This window comes from Oryzias latipes, chromosome 6 (assembly GCF_002234675.1).
Source record: "Oryzias latipes chromosome 6, ASM223467v1".
Classification (NCBI taxonomy): domain Eukaryota; kingdom Metazoa; phylum Chordata; class Actinopteri; order Beloniformes; family Adrianichthyidae; genus Oryzias; species Oryzias latipes.
This window is the reverse complement of record NC_019864.2, coordinates 11917163-11931085: the sequence shown is the minus strand read 5'-3', so window position 1 is coordinate 11931085 and position 13923 is coordinate 11917163. Positions and strand designations below refer to the sequence as shown.

At 40.2% G+C, this 13923-nt stretch overlaps 1 protein-coding gene across 2 annotated transcripts in view; it reads left to right on the top strand.

Moving 5' to 3' along the window:
- Positions 1-13923, top strand: part of shisal1 (shisa like 1) — a 48556-nt gene that overhangs the window by 26404 nt on the left and 8229 nt on the right. The window contains exons 3-4 of one of the 2 annotated variants that reach the window (XM_004069503.4): positions 3117-3330; positions 7285-7587. In XM_004069503.4, the coding sequence (XP_004069551.1) occupies positions 3117-3330; positions 7285-7587 (517 nt within the window). Of the gene's footprint in view, positions 1-3116; positions 3331-7284; positions 7592-13923 lie in introns of those variants that run through there. The other variant, XM_011475910.3, reaches the window with a different exon arrangement.

The window sequence follows — 13923 nt, the reverse complement described above, 5'->3', positions numbered from 1 at the left end:
ATTATTATATGCTATGGCCTGATATTCAAAAGAAGAATATTTCTAAACCAATACCTTTTTTTCTGTCCTTGTTTGTGAAGTTACACACAAGGACAAACATTTATTTATACTGTTATGACCAGTTAACAAACTTATTTTTACAGTTTTTTTTAACTTGATTGATTTCCTTACATGCCCAAATTTTTTTCAGTTTTCCCTATTATTTACGTTTCAATTAAGAATTATTTTCCGCACTATAGAGTGCACCATCAATGAATAGTCTATTTTCAAACTTATGCCATATACAAGGCGTACCGAACTATTAGGCACATTAGGCCAGACAGATAAGTCACAGATAAATGACTTTATGAACTCCATTCAATGTAACTCTAGAATGTGTTTATTACACATTAAAATCCCACTGATACCACCGATTAACCGTGTAAGAAGCATTTGCCATGTTAGCGTATTCACAATACCTGCAACTCTCAACCTTGTTTGTAACACGTAAAAACAGACAGATATACTGCAAAAACAAACGTTACTGTGACTGTTCTAATCTTATTAGTAACACATTAAAAAAAAACAGTCCGACGATACCACGTTAGCCAGGTCAACATCTTCACAATAATAGCCAACTTTATTTGCATCTCTTAAAAAAAAAAAAATTTGACTGAACGCCAAGTACCTCACAAAGTTACTTAGATATCATCAACCACAACCACAATTAATCCATATACAAGACACTCCAGATTATAAAGCATACTGTGATTTTTTTAAAAAGAAATTAAGGCTTTGAAGTGTGCCTTATGGAGTGGAAAATATGGTAGGTGTCATAAGAACAGGCAGACAACTGGATCCAAATGCAGCAGGTTTATCAGCTTAGCTAAAAGTCCACAAAGCTAAATCAGGGTCAAGCAGGCAGGAGTCAAAGGCAAGCATAAGAACATCAGAGGAGGAACAGGGTAGTCAATATCCTAGTTTCTACAAATTCTTTGTTGAAATATTTCCAAAAATAAACCATAGCAGGTATTGTGTTATCTTTGGATAGAGTCAGCCAGCGGTGGTCTGATGAATGTGATTGGCTTCCGTGACTCTTGGGAGGATTTATTGTGTAAAATATATCACTGCCATGTCTGGAGCCACAGATAAATAGTTTGTAAAGACTCACTGGTTCCTTAATGTTGGTGTTTGCTCTGCTCGAACATGACATAGTGGATTTAGACTTTAGGGTTTAAACTAAGTGTGATGCAGGAGCCAAACTTCAAGATATTTTCTTGAAATTGAGCAGCTGGTTTCCTACTGTAAGGCCTCAGTAGCAGCTGTTGTTCCTCTGAGAATCCACAGACTTTTCACGAATCCGTCATTTTCCAGGGTCAGTGGATTCTTTTTCTTTTGTTTCTAACTTCTAGCTCATCCAGTCAACACACAGATCTGTAAATGCTGTCTACAGCTGTTCTAGTCTTCACGTTCAGCTGTGTTCTTCAGGTACCGCTCCATTTCAACCACTCTGCTGCTGAAATTGAGTTTGCTGAAACAATGATAGGCGTCCACGCCGACCTCATTATACCCCACAAGAGCCTTCTATCCACCCATGCCTGTGATTACCGATAGACCTTTATGTAAGCCGACTTTAAATTTGATCAACTTAACAGTTTCAATAACAAATGTTGCAGGATTTGTTGGCTCAACTGACAAAAGGAATGTGGCTAAACAAAAATGAATTCCGTGCAGCTAACCTGACATGAATGCTGAAGCATAATTGAAGTCAGCTTAAACCAAGAGTCATATCAAAAACAAAAAAAGGAGCAAAAAAGGGATTTTCAAGTGATAAAATCATTCAAGCAAATAATTCCTGAATCTCTGCAAATACACTACTTTCAAATTCAGCTTGACAGTGTTCATCTGTCAGAGCTCTGTCGTGTTTTCTTTCATCTCTGCATTGCCTCTGATTTCATGTTTGCATTGGTGTCTTGTGTGTGTGGGTGTGTGTGTGTGTGTGTGTGGGTGTTTATTTTGTTAAAAAATAGGAAAAAAAACAATAATAGGAATCAAGATAAGTCATTTCAACAGAGGCATCATTTATAATGCCCAGACATACAGGTGGTTGGTTTTAACAATCTGCTCTCTGTTATTAGTAACAGAACAAGTGCAGAAGCACATTAAAGACATAAAAACAATTGTTCACTTTGCAGTTTTTACATAGTTGCTGTATTGTAAATAGCAACAATATGGATTGTTTGTAAAAAAAGCTGTTTTACTTTTCGCAAATATGATGCAACAAAAGCAACTGCATCCCTGCAAAGCCTGGGGGGAGCAGCGAATGCACACAGATTCCAGCCGGTGTCATCCTCGTCTGTCTTCCGATGAAGTCTGGGGCGGCTTATAGGATTCTTGTGATTTCACTGTCAAGATAAATCTGCTTAAAGCCAAAGTCCATAGCAAAAGTAATGTTGCTTTAATTTTTTTCTGCAAAGAAAAAGTTTTTTTCTTTTCATTGAAAGCTACAGGGACTCCAAAGCACAGTTACATATAAATGCAAAAATGCCAAAGCACAATTTGCTCCTCGCATCTTTCCATTACTCTCTAATGAACTCACTGTTCCAGCATTTATGACTCCAGCAGCCAGAAAAAATGAGGCTGTTTAGCTTTTTAAGACATGTGGTTTCTAGTTCTCTTTCCTCTATCCAAAAACCGTTTGTGGATAAGTAAATAGTTGCCTAAGAAGAAACATCTAAGGAATATTTTTAAAAGAAAGAAGCCTAAAGTATGTTTGCAGAACGTGGAGATGAGTGACTTCTAACCAGACTTAACAAGATCTCTCTTCCAGTTATTCAGAGTGAACTTATGCTTACAAAAACGGGCAAACCTCTACGGGTCACGCAACTTGTCTTCCATAGTTTCCAGTCATGTGTATTATGTTGCTTCAAAGAAAAATAAAAAAAATTAAAACTTTGGTTTTGCTGGACAGACTTTTCCTTGGTAGCAGTTTTTCACCCAAACATCTATTGAGAAGCTAAGACCTGGTAGACAAACACAACTTCTGTTTCATAGGTCATGTGGAACATTTGTATGGAGTGTGTGAGTCTGTTCAACACCAGCAATTTCTATTTTTCCGTCTTTCTCCTCTGCTGCAGCCCTCTCAGCTCATTACCGAGTGTGCGAGCCCTACTATGACCACAAAGAGCGTTTTCACTTCGGCTTTCACTGTCCTCGCCTCTCAGACAACAAGACCTACATGTTCTGCTGTCACCACAACAAGACTGCCTTCAAGTACTGCTGCAACGACACGGAGTTCCAGATGGTCATGCAGGTCAACCTCACCACCATATCAGATGGTTATGGACACAAGTGAGTACAAAAAGACTCTGTTTTTAGCTCTTGGTTTGGGTCACGAGTTAATATTATTATTTCCCTAAAGTATTCTTGAAGATTTTGGATATAATATGCAAGTTTTAAAAAAGTTTAAACCTTCCTACTTTTTTACCAGCTATTTCTGTATTGTTTGTCAAAACCCGTTTGTTCTGCTGATCCTTGTAAAATTATGTTCTTATCCTAAGATGAATCTCATATTCTTCCATTGGTCCCATCTAATTACTTTTTCTGTTTAGCCCTGAAATAAATGGCTTGAAGGCAGACTCTGAGTCTGCAGAGTTTGTATTTTTCTGTAGGAGCTGCTGTTTGTTGTACCTCTTGAAGCCGGTCAGCCTTTGAATTACTTCTGGCTCAAATAATCGATACAAAAAGGTGAACAATGTAAAAATATCCAGAAAATGAAAAGCAATATTATGTTTTCAGTTTTCTAATAAATTTTTTTCATTTCTGTTTCTTCTAAGCTACCCACTGTCTTAGATTTGATCCACACATTTTAACATGGCGTATTATAAAGAATTCACTGTCAACAAATTTTGCATTTGTTCTATACAGCAAGTAGTTATTTAAAAAAGAATTATAACAATACGAGCCATTCTCACCACAATGTTGTGAAAATAAGCAAAACCTTTTCCTGCAAAAAGTATTTTTGAGATTTCATTGAGGCAGCCATTTTGAAATGAGCAGGAAAAACCCCTTCTACTGCCCCTAGTGGAATGATGGTGAATTACAGGGCAGAAAACATGGACCATGTTATATAAATGGCTTTATAAGGAAACTTTGGAATAGGAGCGTAGCAAAGTGGCATTTTTTACTTTTGTGCCCACTTAAGTTTCCTTGTTTGACAATTTATTACTTTTCAGCTTACTTAGTTCCTGCTCAGGTCATAATTGGACAAATGTTTGTCCACTAAGCATTTTAGTGGAAGAGTTTCACTCTTTAGAAAATATGACTAGAAGAAACCATCTTCATATTTAGTCACTGAACGTTTCAATTAAGAATTTCAAATGAAGCTTCCTTCCTGTGTCATAAAGTTCTGTTGTTCAAAGACCACTGAGGAAAAATAAAGCAATTCTGTAAATTAAACCTGGCCAAATAGCTAATGTAAATTTCAAAATCCTTATTTGATAAGCTAGGGTAGAATTGGAGAATGAAAGAATTCTTTGAAATTTGCAGTTACATTCAAATCTAATATTTAACAATGAATGATTAGAAAGATTAAGAGATGATCAAAAAGCCTGCCTTCTCAGCAAACGCAGGGTAAAAATGGTCTTCCCTGAACCTTCAGGCACTCTTTGCCAGAGGCTATGGGAACAAGCACTTTCAGGGCAGATATTTCCCCGGCTCATTGGAAATCAACGCTGTGCAGACACAAAGTTCACTGTCTCTGTAGTGCTTTTACTGACACGGTGCGCCTTTTGCTGAAAGAGATCATTGATCTACTTACAGAGGCATTAAAACCACCGCAGAGAGCCGACAGTAAAGGCAGCTTTGTAGAAGTTGGACGCCCACGCATGAGACTGTGGCTCAGGTGTTAAGTGATGGCTTTTATATGCATTGGTGCTAAGGTGTTCTTCACTTTAGTACAGTGCAAGTGTTGATGCAAAAAGTTTGGTGACTTTAGAAAACCGTAATACGCACTACAAACATCAGGGCTTGAAAGGTGGGGCACACAACAGGAAAATGTGTGCCCTGTACTGTCAGAGCTCTCAGCGGGACGTTTGAGAGACAAAAACCACAGCTCTTTGTACTAATGCCCTCACAGCACGCTGCTGCCTTGGACAGTCCCTGCTGGCCCGCCGCAGGTCATGATATTTCATTTTCAGCGTCAGACGGCCTGTTGGGCCTATCTTTCATCTCACCTCCATGGCTGACAGAGCTGCAGGTTTGATATTTACAACTGGCTAGGCAACAACAGGCAAACACCTATGCTATCTTTCAGTCTGCACGCTCAGACTTTAATTACAGATTTGATCTTTACCGCTGCTAGAGTGAAAAATTTCATACATTTTATAAGAATGCTTCTCACAAGTGTGCAGCCTTAGAGATGATCTACAGATTGAATGATGCATGCCTGACAGGGAAAGGGAAGCAAGGTCCTTTTGACAGATTGCATCTTTGACTAATTCATGTTTGATTTTCATGGACACCAGTTTTAGTTGTTTGATTAAACCAAATCCCCAAATGATTGCACATGAGACAACTTAAATGTGCTCCTTTTTGGAAAACGAGTTGTCCCTCGGAGGAGCCTACAGACCAAAAGAGACACGTCTCAGATTGAAAGGTTGAGCAAATATTAAAGCAGATAATTATATAATCGAATTCATTTACGTTCAGCTGCGGCACCCGTGCAGATGATATCTCACATGTTTGTTTTAAAGCAGGTAATTAGGATACCTGTTCCAAGAGCTGCAACATTTTCAAACATAATCACTTGATATAACAAAACTAGAGACATTTGACATCCTTTAATCAGTGCAGTGTTAGTTATTTCATTGTGTTGTTAGAAATAATTTTAAAAAGAAAACGTCAGAAAGGTCTTTTTCTTAAAAGACCCACTCCGATCATCTTTTGATTAATTTGAAAAGCATTCCCAACGGTCTTTTCATTAGGAATTTGCCACTTTTCTAGGAAATGGTTTCTGCAGAGCGGCAGCAGTTCATGTTTGATTTTTATTTCATTTCAGTAGAAATTTGCTTCAGAATTGTGACAACCCTGCCCCCCTCCCTGTCACCCCGAACTGAAAGATCTGTTTACACTTTCTCCTGCTACCTTACAGCCCCTTACGCCCCCAATCTGTTCACAGTGGTGAACTCTATATATATATATATATATATATATATATATATATATATATATATATATATATATATATATATATATATATATATAGATAGATATATATAGATATATATAGATATATATATATATATATATAGATAGATATATATATATATATATATATATAGATAGATAGATAGATATCTATCGATCTAGCTATCTATCTATCTATCTAGCTATCTATCTATCTATCTATCGATCTATCTATCTATCTATCTATCGATCTATCTATCGATCGATCTATCGATCGATCTATCGATCGATCTATCGATCGATAGATCGATAGATCGATAGATCGATAGATCGATAGATCGATAGATAGATAGATAGATAGATAGATAGATAGATAGATAGATAGATAGATAGATAGATAGATAGATAGATAGATAGATAGATAGATAGATAGATAGATAGCTATTTAAATATCCTCCATCATGACAAAAATGCCTCAGGAACATGTTAGAAACACCAAAATCACAATGTCTTTATGCCGTTTAATTTTCAATATTCTGTCATCCCATCTGTTTGTGTGGTATTCCCTCACTAGATGCCCTAAGCTGCAGCTTGGGCAGAACTGTCACCCCCAGATAGATGAATCTCCCTGTTTTCTGATGCTTATTCTAAGACGCCTGGAGATACTATTTCTGCTCATTTACCTTGTTATTCTTTATGGTTGTGGGTGGACTAAAATAGAGTTCACAAGTGCCCTATATAAATCTAGCTGGATCATGCAAGAACATGCAGACAATTTATGGGAGGTGAAAAGAAAATACAAGAGTGGATTTTCAGAGAAAATTATTGGAGCTGCATGAAAAAGAGTCTCTTGTGTTAATGGAATCCTTTAGAATTGGAGTTTAAGAAGCAGCTAAATGAGCAGATGGAGAGTGTTTATCTATTTAACTTTTTACTGTTTTAGCAAGGGAGAATTTGATGGTTTTGCCACACAGACAGAAAACTTTAACTTTTGGCAACGTCGTCGCAGCTTTGGGATTCAAAGAGCTCGGCTTAAGGTTGTACAGATCAATGATTTAAAAATATGAAGAATTTTCAAATAAAACCGCCAGTGCTTTTGGTCTGTCTCCTCCTTTGCAGTAATTATACAGCCCTGGTTGGCGTGTGGATCTACGGCTTCTTCGTCATGGTGCTGCTCGCCCTGGACTTTCTTTACTACTCAGCCATGAACTACGAGTTGTGCCGGATCTACCTAGACAAGTGGGGTCTGGGAGGACGCTGGCTGAAGAAGGCTCGGAACCAGTGGCACCAATCCATGCCGGAGGAGAGTGAGGTCCAGGCTCAAGCCCAGCCCATGGTCCCCAGCCACCATCAGCCCAGACACAGCCTTCGAGGGGAGAGCCACAGCCCCACACTCCTGCCCTACGACACCTCCACTGCATGGTGAGTCGCTGTTGCACCCATCACCACATCCCAAATGTTGGGAATGAGAAATTGATGCAGGTTATTTGTTTGGTTACAAACATCATAGAACAGTTTAAGCAGGTCCGGAGCTACGTGGGGCAAGACAAAAAGCATTGCCCCCCACTTACTCCCAATCTTTGAATTAATATTAGTATCATCATTGGCATCATCAATACAACCTTAGAAATGCGCATTTTCTTCATATTTTTGAAGAAATTCAGAAGCAATGCTCTTCCACTCTGCTGTTCTCATTTGCCACCCTACAAAAGTCTTCTTGAAAAATAAAGTTTCGATAGGTGAACTATCCTGCCAAGGATTGCAAAGTTTAGGACTTCCATAATTTCTGCCTCTACTTGTTTTGCCCCTCATAATTCCTGGCCAATGACTTTTTTGTCATGTGCTTCTGTTTACAAGCTTTGGTTCGAAACAGAAATGTCTGGTAGAAGGCAGTCTGAATATAGACCAAGTGCAAGGTTCAGGACTCGATCCGGATCAAATCAAGCCGTCTCTGTCCGGACCAATGGACCTTTCCAGTCTGAATACACCCTAAGAAAAACCTTTGAACCTAATCCGTACTTCCTATGATCTCGGACTCTTGTCAAGAGGTCTGTGACAATAAAATTGCTTCATTTTAATTTCCTTGCAGCACTTATTTTCATGTTTCTGCTGCTCATTCTCAACACATGACCCTGGGGAAGCTCAGTCTTTCTTGCAAAAACAATTACATGAGTGTTAACATTTGGAATGTAGGATGCTGTATATTCTTCTACTTGTCTCATTTACCTCTGTGTGAACTTAGCCAATAGAAAAAAGCACAACAAGCACCAGAGCAGTTGATTTAATGTTCAGTCTGTTCTTTAGATTACAGAAAAAGAAATACGAACACCAGAGGAAACTGCGGCACTCATTATACAAACCTCTGCAGATATTTTCTTGATGTAGTTTGCTCTAATAAGCGTTCCACAGCAGACACTGTTAAAAAGTGAACACACATTGAAATAATGTTGTTTTAGTTTTGCTCCGTTTTGCCGCTTGCTTACTCTGGGAGTCCACAGTTTTAAACAGCGTCATTCAAAACAGGAGCAAAATGCTCTTTCCCTTAAGTGCAAACATTAAAATGAAGACATCACACACAGGCGATTAAAACTAACCAGCCATGTTACCAGTTGTTTACTTAACAGCTTCCTTGAACACGGCCTTTATTAGTGTTTAAGAATTCTGCTCCGCTGCCCACTAATGGATAATTTTCTGCAGAGGCTCAGATCTCCGTGTCTTTCATCTAAATATATCTGTTCTCTGCTCATCACCAACCAAAGGCAAACTTTGGTTTGAGACATTTTCATGGATTTAAATTCCACTCACTCATTAAGCTAGTATGTTAATGCAAGGAGGAGTGTGAATAAATCTTGTTTCCTTTAACTTGTGTTTAGCTTAAAATAATAGATTTTAAGTCACACACACACACACACAAAAACAGTCCCATCTTTTGCAGTGAATCTCTTTATTACCTTAGAGAGCTCTCACAGGAGACCTAAAGTGCACCAGCCTACAATACAGGTGACTATTGTTGAGACAAACAAGATGATTTATGATGGCAAGAGTGAACTGTAACATGCTGTAGCTGCGGGGAACTCCTCCTTTGGCCAGACATTGTTTAAACTTTGATGATGGAGCTACACGATGACATAGCACAGCCTGAGCAAACATGCGCTTTTGTGCAGTCAATTTTGCATTCCGCTCTCTGTCTCACACGCCGCGCGTCTTTGACTGGGACGCAGTGTCTTCCAAGAGGATGACATCTCTCTGGGGTCATGATAATTTAATGGTACAGAGGTTTGACAAATGGCTTCGCAAAGCAGTATGGTCTGTGCCTGCAAGTTGCAGAGGGGAGTCAGACGCCGCTCCGCTGGAGAAAACGCGGTTAGCTCGGACCAAACGTATCCGCAGAGCAACCTCATTAGACATAAGGTCTGTTCTGTATGATAGGTGTCATCAATCCTAAAACAGTCAGGCTGCTGTCTAATAGTGGTGTGCTGGCTGTAAAGGAAGGCTGGGTGTTTCAAGACCAACTGCAATGAAAAATTGTGTTTTTTAACATGTTTTTGTGACATTTCTCTCTTGAGAGGCTATATATATATATAGAATATTCATCTTAAAGTTGCATTTCTGAGTATTTCCTTAATCAAATCATTGGGAATCAGGAGCAGACAAAAAATGCTGTTTGAAAAAGATCGTATTTTATTTGTAGAAAATGTGCTGCTCCCTGCTCCGCTCCTTTCTGATGCATCCACTTTTAGATGACTAGATCCACGTGGGTCTTTGTTTTCCTCGTCTGAACTGGCTCTGAACTGTATGGCTGGTTGGCTCCAATAATGCTTGCCCTTTTTGTTGCACCAGTAATGTTAGGTTGGGGATGTGAGGGGCTGTAAGCTGGCGGGGAGAGAGAGTGTAAACAGATGGTTGTCAGGAGGCAGGACTGGGCTTACTCTACACCAACAATCTTACCCACAACACAGAGGTGAATTTCTGATGAACTCCTGCTGCTTTGCAAAAAGTGCTCTAAAAAACTGCACAGTATTTTTGATTTTGCCTAAAAACGGCATAATCGTGATTAAAAGACCACTGGGAACACTTCAGATAGATCAAAAGATGATACGAGTGGGACTTTAAAACCAGTAAACTGAGCAAGTCTGAGAAACTAGAGCATGCTGATGTAAAAACACGTATCAGGTGCTACTACAGGATGTGGTATTATCACCTGCAATGTATAAAACCTAACGGCGCTTTAATGAACAGAGCAGCATTTACCACGACCCGAAAAATTTCCTTGCAGAACCACTAACATAAGTAAAAGATTGGCAGATGCTTGGAGCTAAACCCAGTCATAAACAGTTTCTGGGACAAGATTAGAATAGCTTGTGTGCAGTTTCACACAGCTAAGCATTTCTCAGAATCCAGACAATGTTTGGACCTTTTTTTTTTAGAGCAATCACAAAAATTGACGCTGTATGTTTTTACCAAAGCTGCAACCGCTGCATGTTATCCCTTTGGTCCAGGCTTTAGTTGCAGGGTTTCTCCCTGGAGAAGATGAAGGCTAATAGTTCAGCATCTGCTCTCCAGTAAAAAAAAGGGATTGGGTCAAGTCCCCAAACTGGCAGCGTCTAAAAAAAAACTCAGTCGTACAGAAACTTAGGAATCCAACACAAATGACTGCTGGGGCAGCGGAGCAACACTGACAGCAAAGTATCAGATATTTCTCTACACACACACACACACACACCCACACACACACACCCACACACACACACACACCTACACACCTACACACACACACACACAGAGAAAGAACAGCTCGGCTTTTAAAGTGTGGGAACGCTGTTTTTTTTTTTTTTTTTTTTTTTTTTTTTTTTTTAACTTGTCCTGTCCAACAGCTAGGCAAACAGATGAGAGCTGAGGGCCTCTTGTGTTGGACATATTTTATTTTAACAAGAGGGGTTATTCATCTTCAGACAAACCAAAGGTATGTCTGAATAAACCCCTTTTGTAATTGAGGCCAAACTTTATTAATTTCAATCATGTTTGAAAATCTTTGGTGTTGGACCGGACGGAAAAGGAAAGAGGGGAAGAAGAGAGAGGGACGTTAGAGAGAGGGGGGGGTAGGAGGGTGATAATAGGAGGGGAAGGGGGGGTAAGACCATGAAGCAGCATAGAGCAGGCAGGTTTACTGGTTGTTTATCGTTACGGTACGGTTCAAATGTAGTACAAAAAGGGCGGGGCCTGTTCACACACACTCAAATATTATCAACACACCTGCTAGCCGCAAAAATGTCCACATGTCAACATGCACACAAAACAGATAGTGTTCACGAACGCATACCTATGCCTTTAAACCAACTAGTGTGAAATCTTTCATTCATTCAATCATGCAAACTATTAGTGCAAAGGTGAGCTAACACCTGTGCTCAGGTGAGTGTTTATGTTCTTCTAAAATGGATGGTGGAATGTGAAAAGAAGGAGGAGGAGCGCCCAGCCACCCCCACACCCATACCCCCGCCGCAGCAGCAGCGGCAGCCGGAGCCCCCCCAACGCCACACGGGAACAGGCAGGGAACAACCGCCCCCCGGGCGACCAAGACCGCCACCCAGGCCAGGGCCAGCAGGACCGCCGCGAGGCCCCCAGAGCCAGAGAGCAGGGAGGCGCAGAGGGAAAGAGAGCGCCGCCCCAGCCCAGCCAGGAAAGCAGCCCCCCGCCGCGCCGGAAGAGCCCAACGCAGGGCCCCACCGGAGAGGGACGCCCACAGCCCCAGACGAGCACCCCACCACCACCCAGGAGTTCCGGGCATCCCCCCGCCCCGACCCCAGGTACGAGCCAGGACCCCCCAAGGGAGACCCGCTCCGCACTCCAGGCAGCCACCCACCCGGCCCACGGTTATCACCTGCAATGTATAAAACCTAACGGCGCTTTAATGAACAGAGCAGCATTTACCACGACCCGAAAAATTTCCTTGCAGAACCACTAACATAAGTAAAAGATTGGCAGATGCTTGGAGCTAAACCCAGTCATAAACAGTTTCTGGGACAAGATTAGAATAGCTTGTGTGCAGTTTCACACAGCTAAGCATTTCTCAGAATCCAGACAATGTTTGGACCTTTTTTTTTTAGAGCAATCACAAAAATTGACGCTGTATGTTTTTACCAAAGCTGCAACCGCTGCATGTTATCCCTTTGGTCCAGGCTTTAGTTGCAGGGTTTCTCCCTGGAGAAGATGAAGGCTAATAGTTCAGCATCTGCTCTCCAGTAAAAAAAAGGGATTGGGTCAAGTCCCCAAACTGGCAGCGTCTAAAAAAAAACTCAGTCGTACAGAAACTTAGGAATCCAACACAAATGACTGCTGGGGCAGCGGAGCAACACTGACAGCAAAGTATCAGATATTTCTCTACACACACACACACACACACACACACACACACACACACACCTACACACCTACACACACACACACACAGAGAAAGAACAGCTCGGCTTTTAAAGTGTGGGAACGCTGTTTACCATAGTGCGATGTAAGCAGGATGGTATGCACCACTACAGAAAACTGGGGAGGTCAGTGTGGGCCGCCTTAAAAAGTATTACTTTCTTCACCCTTTATTAAATTTTAACTTCAGACTGAACGAATAAAAAAAAAAAATTCTTCAAAATTATGCACAGAAGAGGGGAATGAGTTAAATAAAAGGTCTGGTCAATATTAGGGTTTGATTTCCTTTTTCAGGAGTGTTTCTCTATTTTTCTTTTTTTTTGAGTAAGAAACTTCAAATAGTTAGTATTTAGTATTTAAAAAACATAACTCAGGTTAGCAGTAGCAAGTTGCTCTGGTGTTTAGGGTTTTACTGAAATAAATGACCCACATTCATACATGATGTGATTCCCCACTTCCTTTAACAGGTATTTAAGTGGCATTTACATTGTACTTTTGTTGGTCCTGGGTGTTACTGGGTGCTTACATGGTACTTGCTGTGTAGTTATGCTCTACTATTTGGTTTAATACTTACTTGGTACCTAGTGGGTCTTTATGTATTATACCTGCTGGGTGTTTTGCTGTGGACACTAGATGTTTAAATGGTGGATATTCATGTGATGAATTAATGTATCTTTTGTGTAACTCAACACATGTAAGGGCAGGGTAAGTACAAATACAGTAGCTTAAATATACTTGTTATTTTTTATGTTTGACAATATATACCATGTTTAAGATGATAGTAGGTACTCACCATGTGTAAGAGAATAGGTGTTTACATAGTACCATGTAAGTAGCAGTGGGTACAAAAATGTACCATGAAAATATCACTTAAACACCCTGTGAGTACTCAGTAGGTGCAAAAAATACCATGTCAATACTACTTAAATACATGTATGTACCATACTGTAAAAGGAACCATCAGCACTCTAACTAGATCCCACAAAGTGTTTCTGATGTGGTTCTCATTCATCCAAATAACCCCGAAGCTACTTTGGTTTACAACCACACCCTGATGAGCCTGTCATGGTGATTGGACCATGTTCTGTTATGCTGAAGGACACTTCAAGATGAGAAAGTGCTGTGGATTGAATTGACGACCTTACAGTTGAAGAATTACTTCTAAACACGGTGATCCACAGACGCCTTTTTTTTCCCAAAGCTTGTATCAGAAGATAACTGATTTATCTCATTAGTACTCAGCACAGGCAGAGACTGGAGTGCGATTTACCCCTCAGAGCGGCTAGTTAAGTTGATCTATGCAAGGCTGAAGAGACAGTAGAACAGAAGAGAAGAAAGACCTCT